The 17,090-nt window shown below is 41.8% G+C and overlaps 1 protein-coding gene across 1 annotated transcript; it reads left to right on the forward strand.

Annotated features, from left to right (window-relative positions):
• The first annotated feature begins 2,923 nt into the window (after positions 1-2,923).
• RCN2 (reticulocalbin 2) lies at positions 2,924-15,892 on the forward strand. The gene is made up of 7 exons (XM_063142338.1): positions 2,924-3,072; positions 4,527-4,632; positions 5,211-5,407; positions 7,872-7,985; positions 8,900-8,996; positions 13,928-14,070; positions 15,171-15,892. Exons 1-7 carry the CDS (start codon positions 2,929-2,931, stop codon positions 15,321-15,323), a joined length of 954 nt encoding a protein of 317 aa, XP_062998408.1. The 5' UTR covers positions 2,924-2,928; the 3' UTR covers positions 15,324-15,892.
• The last annotated feature ends 1,198 nt before the right edge of the window (positions 15,893-17,090 follow it).

Here is a 17,090-nt window from a genome sequence, read left to right on the forward strand (position 1 = left end):
AAACGCTCCCTGAGAGAGTCCCCCAGGCTGGCGCGCCACTGAGCACGCGCGTCGCGTCTTGCGCCTGCTCGGTAGCCGCCGCTGAAGCCGCCGGCCCTCGGGCTTGCCCGCACTGGGACAAGCTGAGCGTCCCGGCGGAGAACCGCGGAACGTGCGCATGCTCAGCCGCAGTGGCCGAAGCCGCCTGCCGTTAACCTTGCCCACTCTTGGAGGTGGATCATGTCCTGCTCGGTTCAAAATGTGAACGACACGGGTTTGTTTTAGGGGGAGAAAGGACTCCAGTTGAGGGACTTGGGAAACTCAGGGCACAATCCTAAACATGTTTAGGCGTGTGTGCGTGTGTGTGGAGTCCTACAACTTCCAGCACTCCCCCAATCTAGTTGGGGAATGCTGGGAGTTGTAGGACCTTTTTTTCTGTCTAAACATGCATAGGATCGTGCCCTTCGTCTCAGCAGCAGTTTAGGCTGCAGGCCTAGACACACTTACTTGGGAGTAAGCCCCATTAATCCAATGGAACTTGTTCCTGAGTAGATACATGTATATAGGTTTGTGCTGTAAGTCTGCAATCCTATGGGCGCTTACGAAGCCAGTTGCATAGAACTCAATGGGACTTCTGTGCAGCGGCAAACCGCCTCTGCTGGGACCAATACACAAAAGTTAAGAAAACGATGCCGCTATAATACAAGAACCACAACACGAAGCCATGACAACCACACCTCCATAGCAAATAGAGTGATGGATTAAAACGTGTTTCAAGGCACTTTGCGTTTAAATATAACATAGAGCAAGGACTCAGTTGTGTCATTTGCCAACATTTCCCCTGATGGTGAACTCCTTGGGCTTCGTTGCCCTCGCCCACCTGGCTCCTGCCTGATCTCTGCCCTTCATGCATTGCTACTCATATTAAAGCACAACCAGAAAGAACCTGCAAAAATGCAAATTCTGAAAAGGTAACTACAATGTAAAGAGAGAAAACAAATGGGCACCATCACCCTGTAAAACCATTGATTAATCCTAACATCGACTAACGCTAAACAGTTTTAAAAGTAACGAAACAGATGTTGCCGTACCTGCTGAGAATGGTTGTGAAGAAGAGACTTGGTTTTGTTGCTAAGGAGCAGTTGTGGAGCTTTGTGTAAACAAAGACAGCTCAAGAAGGCGTTGGTTTGTCATCCTCGATGTGGAAATCTGGTTGCTGGCATCTTCTGAGTTCTCTTGCTTTAAGACTAGTTTTGTGACATACCTTATTTTGTGAGTTTAAGCAGCAAGCCACCTTTCAACCTATTATCACGTGTTCTCTGGAAAATAATAAAGGCATGTACTGCATGTAGCTTCTTTTATAGTTTTCTAGGAGTTCAAAATATTCATGCTCTTCTTTCAGTCTCCCTCCTTTTCTTATAAAACCAGGGTACAAATTCAAGATCATTTCACTTCAATCTGTTTAGTTCCCTTTCAACATTCTGCAGCCGCCTTGACTTGTCCACAGTTGCAGCTGAGAAACAATTTTTCCAAGCATGTATAAGTCTTGTTCTCATGGTTGCTAAATATGTGACTTGGGTCCATAGTAATTTACTGTGTTGTTCGTCACATGACATAATTAGATTCCTACAGTATTTAATGAATTGCTATTTATTTATTTATTTATTTAAATCGGGGCGGGGAATGTGTGGTCCTGCAGATGCTGTTGGACTGCAACTCCCATGAGGAAATGAGGAATTAATGCCCCATTACATATATGACATGATGCATTCTGCAATCAATACTCAGTTAAGCTCTTCCTCTAAGGCCCTTCCCTGGGTAGCTGGGCCTTTGGAAGTGAGGCAGGTGGTCACTGAAGAGAGAACCTTTTCTGTGGTGGCACCTTGATTGATGTGGGTCCTTTCAAAACAAATTTGCTCGGTATTGTCACTCTGCTCCTTATTTATTTCTACTGTGTTTATCTTTTTAACTGCTCTTTAGTTTTATGTTTAAAATGCTTTTACTCATTCTGTTTTATTATATTTTTACTCTTTCATTAAGCCATTTTACTGTAGATATTCCACAAGCATTATAATTAGTGAATTTTGGTTTCTTTAGTGTTTCTGATTTATTATTATATATGTTCCTCTTTTTGTTGCCTCGGTTAACTTTTATTTTGAAATATAATAAAAAATTCATGGACAAATATATATCTGTACATACCCTAAAATCATGTTCTATAAACAGTACAAAGACTTTTTTATTATTTTATTGAGGGGATCTAATTTTTTTATTGTATGGACTTTCAGTTGGCTGTATTGTGAACGCGTATTAGATATAGATCATAGAATCATAGAATAGTAGAATTGGAAGGGGCCTATAGATATGCGTGTGCACATTTGTGTGTGTATACTATATATATCTGAAAGGTGGGGTGTAAACATCCTAGATAAACTAGGGTGACCATCTGAAAAGGAGGACAGGGCTCCTGTATCTTTCACAGTTGCATAGAAAAGGGAATTTCAGCAGGTGTCATTGGTATGCATGTCGCACCTGGTGAAATTCCCTCTTCATCACTACAGTTAAAACTGCAGGAGCTATACTGCAGCTATACTGTGACCCGATTCAAAAGAGGGCAGGGCTCCTGCAGCTTTAACTGGTGTGATGAAGAGGGAATTTCACCAGGTTCCCCATATATACCAATGACACCTGCTGAAATTCCCTTTTCAGTACAACTGTTAAAGATGCAGGAGCCTTGTCCTCCTTTTCATAGGGTCACCCTAAGATAAACAAACAAACCAGGGCCGCTCTCCCCGCCTGCCAGGGCGGAGCCAACGGCTGCTGAGGCGGCGGCCGGGCCTTGGCGAGGGCCGAGGGGAGGCGCCTGAGGCGGGCCGGGCCACAGCGCCGCCACCCGGCTTCGGCTCCACCTCGTCGGCCGCGCGGCGCTCGCGTGCCCCCTCAGCCGCCATGAGGCCGCCTCCGCCGCTGCTGCTGGGCCTGGGCCTTCTGCTGCGGGGCCTCGGTGCGGCGGGAGGCGGGCTGGGCGAGCGGCAGCACGGCGACGGCGAGCACGGGCCGGACTACGACCGGAAGGCGCTGCTGGGAGGCCAGGTGAGGGCCGGGGGAGTGCGCCGGACTGCAAGTCCCAGCATCCGCCACCCGGAGGGCCCCAGCCCGGGGAGGGACCGGGGTAGAGAAGGGCCGCATTCGACACCACCGGCCCCACGCCGCGTGGGCCCGGGGGGGGGGGTAGGGAGGGAGGCCTGCCTTCGCCTCGCCTCGCTGGAGCCCCGTTCACTCCGGGGAGGCTGCGCCGAGTAGGGTAGGGTGACCCTATGGAAAGGAGGACAGGGCTCCTGCATCTTTCACAGTTGCATAGAAAAGGGGATTTCAGCAGGTGTCATTGGTATGCATGCAGCACCTGGTGAAATCCCCTTTTCACAGCAGTTAAAGCTGCAGGAGCTATACTAAAGTGACCAGATTTAAAAGAGGGCAGGGCTCCTGCAGCTTTAACTGTTGTGATGAAGAGGGAATTTCACCAGGTTCCCCATAGATACAAATGACACCTGCTGAAATTCCCTTTTCAATACAACTGTTAAAGATACAGGAGCCCAGTCCTTTTCATACTGTCACCCTAGAGTAGGGGATCTACGGGGCTTTCGCCACGGCCTGTGGAGGAGCAGGGGTGGCGGAGGGGGTTTGCACCCATTTCACAGGAGAGTGGGGAGACCCCCACTCCAATCCAATGACCCTTTCCCACACGTGGCCACCCCTCTTTTCTCCCCCCACACCAATGAACTTTTATTTTACTTCGGAATAAAATTAACAAATGGCAACAAAAAGAAGAATGTACCTAATGTTAACTCAAGATCCCTAAAGACACGACATCGTGCCATGCGCCTGATGAAGTGGGCTGTACAGACCCCCCAAAGCTTATCTAGAATAATGTGGTTCGGCTTTAAGGATGCGATGCTACCTATGTTTAGAAAGGGGGAAAGTCCTACAACTTGCTAGCCTTCCTCCCCCCAGTAGAAAGAAGCATAGGATTGCATCCTAATTTGTCACAGGACTCTGTTGTTTACACTGCAATAGATTATGCTGCACAAGCTTTATTGAAATGAACCATAGGTCCCATTTGTGGCAGTGGAGCCTTGTGCACAAAAACATTTCCATAGGTTGAGTTTTGTCCTTTTGGGACAAATCTGGCCAGCTCTTGCTTTGCCACACTTAGCAGAACCACTGCTTCTACAGCCCCATTATGGCGATGTGTCTGCTTCGGATCATAACACTAGTGAACCTCTTCATATACCCTATAAACCTCCCTAGCCCGTTATTTTTAAACACACACTTAACTTTCTCACAAGCATACGATTTTAGTCTTCATAGTAAGGCAGTTGCAACAGAGTAGGGTTGGGGCCCCATCTCTCATGCAGTTTCTTTTAGTGAGCCGTAACTGGTCATTTTGTGGGTCTGAAGATATGAAAACATCTGTCCAGCTGCATGATGAGAAAAATAAGATACCCAGATTATGTTCCCATTTTTATGGTTTCTCTTTCCTTCCAAAGGAAGAATTGGAAGACTTTGCCAAACTGAATCCAGATGAGCAACAGAAAAGGTTGAAAGGTATTATAAAGAAAATTGACGTGGACACTGACGGCTTCCTCACAGAAGGTATGACAGATGTATATATTATAAAAAAGAGAAATTGCTAACTATTCATGAGGAAGTCCATACACTGGTGTGTGTGTGTGGGGGGGACTACTTGCAGTAGGCAGTAACAGAATCTTGTTAGCTATTTATAAAATGAAAATAGGAACTTTTAGATATTCCTTGTTCCTGCATTAATAACAAAATAAAGGTTTGGGTACAGTAGCATGGTTCATACGTCTGACGCTCTGCAAGGCCCTGAATGAAATACCCTAACATTAACATGTACTTCGAAGTGCTGGCAGGAATATATGTGTTACAGACTTAGGTTGAAATTTGCCAACAAAGGTGTTTCCCTTCATATCTCAGTTTGAGGGCAATTGGATAGTTCAGTAGCTCACAATTTCACCCTGGCCAGCTAGTATGGTTATTTTTATATATTTGTAAAGCTGCACAGCCTTTTTTCGAGTAGCATTTGGTATAGAGATAAAAAGGATTGTGTCTGTTTTTAATTTAAAGCAACCTAGAAAATACTGGCTTTTTCTTAATATTTATTTGGAAGAAATCACTTCACCTAATTGTATTTTGGGGAATCTTTACAGCTGAGCTAAGTTCATGGATCCAGCAATCTTTTAAGCATTATGTTGTTCAAGATGCCAAGCAACAGTTTGGTGAATATGATAAAGATGGTGATGGATACGTATCCTGGGAAGAATACAATATTCAAATGTATGATCGCGTAATAGACTTTGATGATGATACAACTTTGGAAGACACGGAAGAAGAATCTTTCCGGCAGGTAAGATACAAAGATGCTGTCAGGTAGCTCTAACCCTGAAACCTTTTTCTCAATTTATTTACCCTTGCTTTCTTCAGTCATAGCCCAGCCTTATGGGCAAGAATGTCACAAGGGAAGTCTAAAGTCTGAGAGAGTTCTGCTCTCCTTGCTAATCAGCTTTACAGAAGGAATATATATATATATATATATATATATATATATATATATCATGAGCTGCAACATTCAGCTGATTGATTTGGAAAACGTTTTGATTTAACAGACAGCAGAGTTTTTAAAAAGTTTTAATTTATTTTTAATATGAGTATTTATAATAGTTGGAAATTATGTGCCCTTGTTGAAGAAACATTCCCTCTTGTATATGGGAGTAGAGGAAGAAAGCCTCTTCTAGTGTATGTGTGTGTTCTTTGAGATGACTTCATGTTGAAACCTAGCAGCTTTAAACTCAAATTATTAACAAATTACCTAGGAAAACATAAGATGATCTCTATGAACTTCGTTGCAAAATAATTGTAAGGTCCAGAGACATGTGTACATAACATGTGCAAACACTGGAGTTTTCTGGTTAGTTTCATTCTCAGCAGCTCATTTTAGTCAATTCCCAACATGCTTTTAAAACTAATGTTAAAAAACAGTTTGACATGAAAACTTTGCCGCATCATCAAATTGCAGCTCTTTCCAAAATAGTATTAAAATGTACAATGCAAGAACTGATGGCAAAAAGTATTTGTTGCTAGCATAAGTTAATATTACTTTAAAATTGCATCATTGTTTGAAGGAACATCTTAAAGGGGTAAACAGTTCTGAAGACTGACCAATATAATGTCCAACCACTAAAGAGTGAGCAATAAATTATCAGAAATGGTTGGACACTTTATAAGAGGTGTTAATGGTTTTTATCATGTTTGTAAATGGTGTAATAGCTTTAAACTTATGAACTTAGATTCATAAGTATTTCTTGTAGCATTCATAAATCTATTGATGCGAAATTGTCTATATTTCAACAGGAATTGGTGTCTTAACAGCGCAATTAATATAAACAGCTACTCAGAAATAAGTCCTGTTGAGTTCAATGGAGATTATTCCCATTGAACATTTCCTAAATGTTTAAACATGGTTTAAAAGTGAAATTAATCCTAGCCTCATTTACCTGGAAGTAAACTAAGTTGATCTTATAGAATCATAGAATAGCAGAGTTGGAAGGGGCCTACAAGGCCATCTAGTCCAACCCCCTGCTCAATGCAGGAATCCGCCCTAAAGCATCCCTGACAGATGGTTGTCCAGCTGCCTCTTGAAGGCCTCTAGTGTGGGAGAGGCCACAACCTCCCTAGGTAACTGATTCCACCGTCGCACTGCTCTAACAGTCAGGAAGTTTTTCCTGATGTCCAGCCGGAATCTGGCTTCCTTTAACTTGAGCCCGTTATTCCGTGTCCTGCACTCTGGGAGGATCGAGAAGAGATCCTGGCCCTCCTCTGTGAGACAACCTTTTAAGTATTTGAAGAGTGCTATCATGTCTCCCCTCAATCTTCTCTTCTCCAGGCTAAACATGCCCAGTTCTTTCAGTCTCTCTTCATAGGGCTTTGTTTCTAGACCCCTGATCATCCTGGTTGCCCTCTTCTGAACACGCTCCAGCTTGTCTGCATCCTTCTTGAATTGTGGGGCCCAGAACTGGACACAATACTCTAGATGAGGCCTAACCAGGGCCGAATAGAGAGGAACCAGTACCTCACGTGATTTGGAAGCTATACTTCTATTAATGCAGCCCAAAATAGCATTGGCCTTTCTTGCAGCCATATCGCACTGTTGGCTCATATTCAGCTTGCGATCTACAACAATTCCAAGATCTTTCTCGTTTGTAGTATTGCTGAGCCAAGTGTAGCTGTGCATTTGGTTTCTATTCCCTAAATGTAGAACTTGGCATTTATCCCTATTAAATTTCATTCTGTTGTTTTCAGCCCATCTTACTTCTGAGTAGATATGTACAGCATTGTACTGTTATTGTGGCATAAAGTTTTGCAGACATTTCATCAGGTACATTGAAGTGTTATCCTCCTTTGATGTTTATCTTCCTATTTATTTAAAATATTTCATACCCACAAGCCTAGAAGGAAAAAAAAAGTTAGCTGTGGGCCCAAATGACCATGAAATGCAAGAATGAGAAGAACACCGTGTGTTGCGATGAATCGGGGCTCCAGTCCACAAAGGTTTATTCCACAATAAATCGGTTAGTCTTTTCTTGTTCCTGTTGGGACAGTCTTAACACAACTACCCTTCAGAAGCTGTTCTATAAAGGTATTTGTGTAAAGTGCTTTAATTTAAGCATAGACTCCTTTTAGCATGTAAAGGATCAATTGTAATAGTTTATTTTAATCAAATCAAAGGCAGAATGCAGTATGAAGCTGATGAATATGATACGGCTTCTCTCCGCAGTTCAATTTAACTGTTCTTCTCCAAACTGTTTTATAAGCTCCATTTAAAAGACAAGAAAAGGTTTGAAAAGGCCAACTGGGATGGGATTTCTGGCCTGAATCTGGATGAATTCATTGCATTTGAACATCCCGAGGAAGCAGAATACATGAAGGCAAGTTTTGAGATAATCTAGGAAGCACTTTTTGTACGTTGCCGCAGGGCTGCTTTTGGGTCAAAGTATGGATTTCTCTTTGTGTAAAAACTGCTTCTCCTTTGACCTGAAGATTCATTACTGGGCTGTACATAAATGTGGATTTTAAGCGTTGGGAAAGTTTAGGTGATAGTGGATATTCTATCAAATGTACCTTAGATCAGTTCATCAGTTGTTAGCTTGCTTGTTTTTTAAAGCACAAGTAGAACACTAAGCCCTATTTGCTCAGATAATATGATTGAATCCCAGCGTAGAGTAATAGAAATATATCTTTTGTGCATTGGTGTCACTCTGTGGTTTTAAGGACCTGTTATCCCAGATTTGGTTGCTCAGACATAGAAATACAGATGTTACAAACAGGATGGATCAATTTAAAATCAAGGCCATTTAAATCAAGGCTATAAATCAGCAAAAAAAGAAAGAAAGAAAGGTTGATTTAAATCATGTTTCCCGTTATTTATTGGGATTTGTCATATATTTCCAGTACAGTGGTGTAAATCTGAGCACTAAGCTAAGCCTCACAATGATGTCGGTGAGCATTGTAAACATAAGATGCGCTTATTTCCCCAAAGTGCATAAATTCTATTTATTTATTTATTTATTTATTTATTACATTTTTATACCGCCCAATAGCCGAAGCTCTCTGGGCGGTTCACAATTCTATGTCTGTTCTTAGTACAAAGCATCTAGTTCAACCTGAGCAAGTCCTCAGCAGCACATTGTACACCTATTCTAGTGTCTTGTATTTTCCTTGGAACTCAGCCCACCTCGTTTAGATAAAAGCCTCCACAAAAATGTGCAGGATTCTTTATCTACCCTACAGTATTCGTTAATGGACCAGTATTACCTGATCGATCTCATATCTCACCCACTAGGAGTTCGTAATTCAGGAGGCTTTGGAAGAACACGATAAAAGTGGTGATGGATTTGTGAGCCTGGAAGAGTTCCTTGGTGACTACAGAAGAGATCCAAGTGAGTGCGAAGGGGGCGGAGGTCAGAAATGTTATCGGTTTTATTTTCAAAGTGCATCTACTGCCAGGGCCCCAGATTTTACATTTTGTAAACAGAAATACTATACCCAGGTGTCCTCCACACAACTCCCCCCCTCCACTTTATGATTGCTTGTTATTAATCATAACATGTCAAAGCACCGTTGTACATTAGCTTGCAATTGATTAACATTGCAGAAGTTAATATAGTGTGTCTAGTTTTAATATAATCAATCCCATCTTTTTGTCTTTTCTTTAATCTGAATATAACTTCTTGGTTTTGCCTTCGGAGCTATTCTAAATATCCTTTTAGTGTCTGTATTTTCCGTGAAGGGATACCCAAGACGGGAAGGTCATGGTAGAGAGGTCAGGCTAAATACGATCCCTGGGGAAGGTAATGGCAACCCACCCCAGTATTCTTGCCATGAAAACTAAATGGATCAGTACAACCAGAGATATGTTGATATACTATCGGAAGATGGGACCCCCAGGTCGGAAGATGGTCAAAATGCTACTGAGGAGGAACAGAGGATAAGTTCAACTAGCCCCAGATGTGATGACGCAGCTAGCTCAAAGCCGAAAGGACGGCTAGCGGCCGACAGTGCTGGTGGTGAACGACGAATCCGATGTTCTAAAGATCAACACACCATAGGAACCTGGAATGTAAGATCTATGAGCCAGGGCAAATTGGATGTGGTTATTGGTGAGATGTCAAGATTAAATATAGATATATTGGGTGTCAGTGAACTGAAATGGACTGGAATGGGCCACTTCACATCAGATCACCACCAGATCTACTACTGTGGACAAGAGGATCACAGAAGAAATGGAGTAGCCTTCATAATTAATAATAAAGTGGCTAAAGCAGTGCTTGGATACAATCCAAAAAATGATAGAATGATCTCCATTCGAATTCAGGGTAAGCCATTTAACATCACAGTGATCCAAATATATGCCCCAACCACAGTTGCTGAAGAAGCAGAAGTAGATCAGTTCTATGAGGATCTGCAGCACCTACTGGATAATACACCAAAAAGAGATGTTATTTTCATTACAGGAGACTGGAACGCTAAAGTGGGCAGTCAAATGACATCTGGAATTACAGGTAAGCATGGTCTAGGAGAACAAAATGAAGCGGGACATAGGCTGATAGAATTCTGCCAGGACAACTCACTGTGCATGACAAACACTCTCTTCCAACAACCGAAAAGACGGCTTTATACATGGACTTCACCAGATGGCCGACACCGAAATCAGATTGACTACATCCTTTGCAGCCAAAGGTGGCGGACCTCTATACAGACAGTAAAAACAGGACCTGGAGCTGACTGTAGTTCAGATCATGAACTTCTTATTGCACAATTTAGAATCAAACTAAAGAGAATAGGGAAGACCCACAGATCAGTTAGATATGAGCTCACTAATATTCCTAATGAATATGCAGTGGAAGTGAAGAATAGATTTAAGGGACTAGATTTAGTAGATAGGGTCCCGGAAGAACTATGGACAGAAGTTCGCAACATTGTCCAAGAGGTGGCAACAAAAATCGTCCCAAAGAAAAAGAAAACCAAGAAGGCAAGATGGCTGTCTGCTGAGACACTGGAAGTAGCCCAAGAAAGAAGGAAAGCAAAAGGCAACAGTGATAGGGGGAGATATACCCAATTAAATGCAAAATTCCAGAGGTTAGCCAGAAGAGATAAGGAATTATTTTTAAACAAGCAATGTGCGGAAGTGGAAGAAGACAATAGAACAGGAAGGACAAGAGACCTCTTCCAGAAAATTAGAAACATCGGAGGTAAATTCCAGGCAAAAATGGGTATGATCAAAAACAAAGATGGCAAGGACCTAACAGAAACAGAAGAGATCAAGAAAAGGTGGCAAGAATATACGGAAGATCTGTATAGGAAGGATAATAATATCGGGGATAGCTCAGACGGTGTGGTCAGTGAGTTAGAGCCAGACATCCTGAAGAGTGAGGTCGAATGGGCCTTAAGAAGCATTGCTAATAACAAGGCAGCAGGAGACGACGGTATCCCAGCTGAACTGTTTAAAATATTGCAAGATGATGCTGTCAAGGTAATGCATGCCATATGCCAGCAAATTTGGAAAACACAAGAATGGCCATCAGACTGGAAAAAAATCAATTTATATCCCCATACCAAAAAAGGGAAACACTAAAGAATGTTCCAACTATCGTACAGTGGCACTTATTTCACATGCCAGCAAGGTAATGCTCAAGATCCTGCAAGGTAGACTCCAGCAATTCATGGAGCAAGAATTGCCAGATGTACAAGCTGGGTTTAGAAAAGGCAGAGGAACTAGAGACCAAATTGCCAATATCCGCTGGAGTTCCAGAATATCCGCAGGGAGTTCCAGAAAAACATCTATTTCTGTTTTATTGACTATTCTAAAGCCTTTGATTGTGTGGATCATAACAAACTGTGGCAAGTTCTTGATGGTATGGGGATACCAAGTCATCTTGTCTGCCTCCTGAGGAATCTGTATAACGAACAAGTAGCAACAGTAAGAACAGACCACGGAACAACGGACTGGTTTAAGATTGGGAAAGGAGTACAGCAGGGTTGTATACTCTCACCTTACCTATTCAACTTGTATGCAGAACACATCATGCGATGTGCTGGGCTTGACGAATCCAAGAATGGAGTTAAAATCGCAGGAAGAAACATTAACAATCTCAGATATGCAGATGACACCACTTTGATGGCTGAAAGCGAGGAGGAGCTGAGGAGCCTTATGACAAAGGTGAAAGAAGAAAGTGCAAAAGTTGGGTTGCAGTTAAACCTCAAAAAAACCAAGATTATGGCAACCAGCTTGATTGATAACTGGCAAATAGAGGGAGAAAATGTGGAGGCAGTGACAGACTTTGTATTTCTGGGCGCAAAGATTACTGCAGACGCTGACTGCAGACAGGAAATCAGAAGACGTTTACTTCTTGGGAGGAGAGCAATGACAAATTTGATAAAATAGTTAAGAGCAGAGACACCACACTGACAACAAAGGTCCGCATAGTTAAAGCAATGGTATTCCCCGTAGTAACCTATGGCTGTGAGAGCTGGACCATAAGGAAGGCTGAGCGAAGGAAGATAGATGCTTTTGAACTGTGGTGTTGGAGGAAAATTCTGAGAGTGCCGTGGACTGCAAGAAGATCAAACCAGTCCATACTCCAGGAAATAAAGCCAGACTGCTCACTTGAGGAAATGGTATTAAAGGCAAAACTGAAGTACTTTGGCCACATAATGAGAAGACAGGACACCCTGGAGAAGAGGCTGATGCTAGGGAAAGTGGAAGGCAAAAGGAAGAGGGGCCGACCAAGGGCAAGATGGATGGATGATATTCTGGAGGTGACAGACTTGACCTTGGGGGAGCTAGGAGTGGCAACGGCCGACAGAAAACTCTGGCGTGGGCTGGTCCATGAAGTCACGAAGAGTCGGAAACGACTGAACGAATAAACAACAACATGCTGTCATCAGTATATGTTTGGAGAAATAGCAAAGGGTTCAATTGTACAGCATATCGTAACTATTTCTAATACTTTTTGGACCAATATTATAACAGTTCCATCTGATACTCAAACGGCTGCTTCATCGTCGTTTGAAACTTAATATGGCAAAAACTGAACTGCTTGTTTTTCCTCCTAAACCTTCTCCTCACCTCTCATTCTCTCTTACTGTCAACGATGTCACGCTTACTCCGGTCAAGGAAGCTCATAGTCTTGGCTTTATATTTGACTCCTCACTCTCCTTTACTCCTCACATCGAGGCAGTAGCTAAATCCTGTCGTTTCTTCCTGTATAATATTGCCAGGATTCGACCATTTTTGTCTGTCCCTTCTGCCAAGACTCTCGTTCACGCACTGGTTATCTCTCGGTTGGACTACTGCAACCTTCTTCTCTCTGGCCTTCCTTCGTCTCACATCAGTCCGCTGGTCTCTGTCCACCACTCTGCCGCTAAGATCATCTTCTTGGCCCGCCGCTCTGACCAGGTCACTCCAATGAAATCTCTTCATTGGCTTCCAATTCACTCCAGAATCCAATATAAACTTCTCCTGCTGACCTTCAAAGCTCTTCACGGTCTAGCTCCTGCCTATCTCTCCTTTCTCATCTCACACTATCGCCCCGCTCGTGCTCTCCGCTCCTCTGATGCCATGCTTCTCGCCTGCCCAAGGACCTCCACTTCCCTTACTCGGCTCCGTCCTTTTTCTTCTGCTGCCCCTTACGCCTGGAACGCTCTTCCAGAACACTTGAGAACTACAAACTCAATCACTGCTTTTAAAACTCAGCTAAAAACTTTTCTTTTCCCTATAGCCTTCAAATATTGAGTTTGTTCTGACTCTATTTATTTATTTATTTTTATTTATTTATTACATTTTTATACCGCCCAATAGCCGAAGCTATACTGTTAGCTTCACCCTACCCGGTGCCTGTTTACACTTCCCTGTGCCTGTTTGCATTCTCCTTCCCTCTTTATTGTTTACTACAACTTATTAGATTGTAAGCCTATGCGGCAGGGTCTTGCTATTTACTGTGTTATCTGTACAGCACCATGTACATTGATGGTGCTATATAAATAAATAATAATAATAATAATAATAATAATAATAATAATAATAATAATAATAATTTTAGGGAGAAAATATGACCAGGTCTCCAATTTTATTTTAACTGGTGATATAGCTGTCCTGGGTATATTTCTTGACATAGATACAAGTACAGAAATAATGCACTATTAAAATGAGTTTTGTTTTTAATTGAGGGTATGTAAACGGTGTGCTTTAAAATCTGTTCTCTTTATTCAAAATTAATACTTTAATGGATTTCTTTAACATCAAATGTTTGGAAGCTGTGAGTGCATTGACCAAAAAACAAAGATTTAAATATGTAAAAATTGTTTTTAGCTGCCAGCGAAGATCCAGAATGGATAGTCGTTGAGAAGGATCGGTTTCAACATGATTATGACAAGGATAAAGATGGAAAACTCAACCCTAAAGAGCTGTTAAGTTGGGTAGTGCCCAATAACGAGGGTATTGCTCAGGAGGAGGTGAGAGTGTTCAAGGCCTTCTTGGCTAGAATCCATCACACAGTCGCCTATATTTTTAAGTCCGCCTTGGAATCCATTGATGAGATTTTTAACACTCAGGACAGGAGTTTTTAACCTGGTCATCCAGGAATGCAGAAGTGACTTTGGCGTCTCCTTTTCTGCAACATTTTATTTTTCTATAACATGCAACAGTTCTGTAGGAGTAACAGAAAGCGTATTTTGTATTGAAGCGGGAATGTTAGGAAAAGCTTGTAAATCAGCTATTTGTTTCTACAAGGAATTTGATATGTGTTCCAGAAGCAAATGGAGAGGCTTGGATTGTGGGCAGTGACTTTTTTTATCTGGATACTCTGATGAGTCTTTTTTTTAAACCGTGGCATTGGCTGTCTGTCTACAGAAACACTGTTGTGGCTTGTAAAATGGGAAGATGAGGGAAGGGTTCCGATGTGAGGATACGCTTGGAAAACCCAGGTTGTATCCATGTGCATACAGTGTCCTGGTACCCACATATATAAAACAAAGTAGAAAACTGTCAATGGAAAAGCAAAACCATGCCATTGGTGTGCAAAAGCTATGCAGTTACTCCGAGAGATGATGATGCTATATAAAATATACAGAAGCAATTTTAATCTACGAGGATTTTGATATTAGTTCCAGAAGCTAATGGGGAGGACAGACTGTTGCCTTCAAGCCTCTTAGCAGTAATTACGTGTACACAAATGGGCTTTCTATAAGTGGTTTGAAGACAGTCATAAGTACAATTAAAGTTGCTAATTAGTACTGCTCCGTTTTTTCAAAGCCAGATGTTAAAATGAAATAAACATAATCATGAATACAAGAAAAAAGTGAATGTTTTTTCAGCCATAATGGAAGCTAAGGCCGTGATTCTAAACATACAGGTGGAAGCCAGTGCTATTGAACTTATGTGGGGCTACTTCAGTGTAATGGCTACAATTGAACATAAACTGACATCACAATCCTATTCTGCCCCATTGAATTAATTGCAGCTTCCTTACAGGTAGCTGGGTTTAGGATTATAGCTTGAAGCAAGAACTGGTGATCAGTTCTCATATCAAATTATTATTATTTTTTACTTACAGGCTGCCCACCTTATCGAAGAAATGGACCTGGATGGCAACAAAAAACTGACAGAGGCAGAGATCCTTAGGAATCAGGATCTGTTTCTCAATAGTGAAGCCACTGATTATGGCAGGCAGCTCCACGATGAAAGTTTCTACCACGAAGAACTTTAGTTTCAAGAGATTCTTCTTCGCTTCTTTGTTCCAGAATTGGGTTTTTAATGGTTTTCAGTTTTGAAAGTAATACAAAACGTGTGCATTGCTGCAATATACCGTTGTCTGCAGCTGTTGTTTTTTTCTTCCATTCCTGAGTTTCTTTGTACATTGCCTTTGATGTTTTAGCCTCCATAATTTTGGTACTACAAACCTTGTATCTTTTCATCAAGAATGGGAGCCTTTAATGTTCATATTTTATGTTCATACTTGAAAATGCAAAGATTTGACAGCATTAGATAATTGCCACTAGTTCGTGTTAATATTTTTGAAACGAGCAAAAACAAGGAGAAAATGTTTGTCTGGTTTCATGTTCATAATAATTCTTCTGAATGAATATTCAGGCGAACTAAAACCTTATTTGTAAGGCTTCTGTGTATATTAACTTCTGTAGAAGGTATTTATACAATCTGGGAATCTTATTTTTGCATCTAGATAGCATTTATTTTTACTGTAATGATATAGCTTTAGAAAGTGTATTGTATTTAAGTAAAAACTAGTCACTTCAAAACACTTGAACACTCAAATGCCCTATTTTTTGTTTGTGCCATTTTTGGGATGAATCAGGTAAAACTACATTTATACTCAATAAAGAAAAATGTAAAACGAACCTTAAAGAAAAACTAGCAAAAGCTAACAGTAGTTTCAACAGCAACAGAATACACAATAAATTCTAAAGCTACCTGCTTAAATAGAACCATATTCACTCTCTACCTAAGAAGCCGGCAGTGAGGACGCTGGTGTATCTTGGAAGGCCGTTTTGATTAGCCCCCAAATCCAAAACGGAGAACCTGTGTGAAAATACTCAATGCGATATTTCTGGTGTGACTGCTTAGTTCTGTTCACTCACCACATATGTAACATATATCTTCTATAAATAATACACATGCTTGTGAATTATCTGGTCATCTGTACTGCGCTGAGGTGAGACTTTATTTTAGCATGGAAATCTCTCACAGGTTAATCTGGCAAAAAAAGGGTTTTGGTTTTGCACGGTTGCAGAGCAAAATCAAGACAAAAGGATCTCTTCCTCCCAAGTCCATGCATGGCAGGCAAAAAGAGATTGCCGCAGCCCTGCCCTTTATAGTCTATGTAGGGTTTTGGATTTGGGAGACTTCTAAGGGTAGGAGCACATTTCAAAAATACGATCCCACCTCTTCAGTCTGAAGTGGTTCAGTCCCTTCTATCACATCACCACATTCTACCTTCTAGTTTTGCTTGGGAGGGGGGAGCCATGTTGCCCTGGGTGACTTAGGGTGCAACCCTATCCAAGTTTAGCCAGAAAAATGTCCTACTCCCAGCATGTAGTAGTATGTCTTGAGTGGGGCATGATGGGAAGTACAAGTGCATAGGATGGTGCTCTTAACTCACCTAATTCTTAATAGGATTGTTCTGAACATAAAACGGGTGGGGTGGAACCGTTTCTTTGAAGGGTTGCCTACGCCAAGTCTGGAGATCAAGAGCTCTTAAGAAAGAAGAACAGGAGCCGTGAAGTGGCCCATCAATAACCAAGGAGAGCCCCGAGGCTGGACCAGAGTGAAGGCCCATCTAGTCCAACATTCTGTTCCCACAGTGGCCAACCAGGTGTCCCAATGGAAAGCCCCCAAGAAGGATCAGGGATGCAACGGCACCCTTCTGCTGTTCAGCAAACTGAACAGGCGCTCACATCACCTGATCACCGTCCGAATATATTGCATTTCTATTTAAATGATAGTAATTATTTTTTAA

Source organism: Elgaria multicarinata, chromosome 16, assembly GCF_023053635.1.
Source record: "Elgaria multicarinata webbii isolate HBS135686 ecotype San Diego chromosome 16, rElgMul1.1.pri, whole genome shotgun sequence".
NCBI lineage: Eukaryota > Metazoa > Chordata > Lepidosauria > Squamata > Anguidae > Elgaria > Elgaria multicarinata.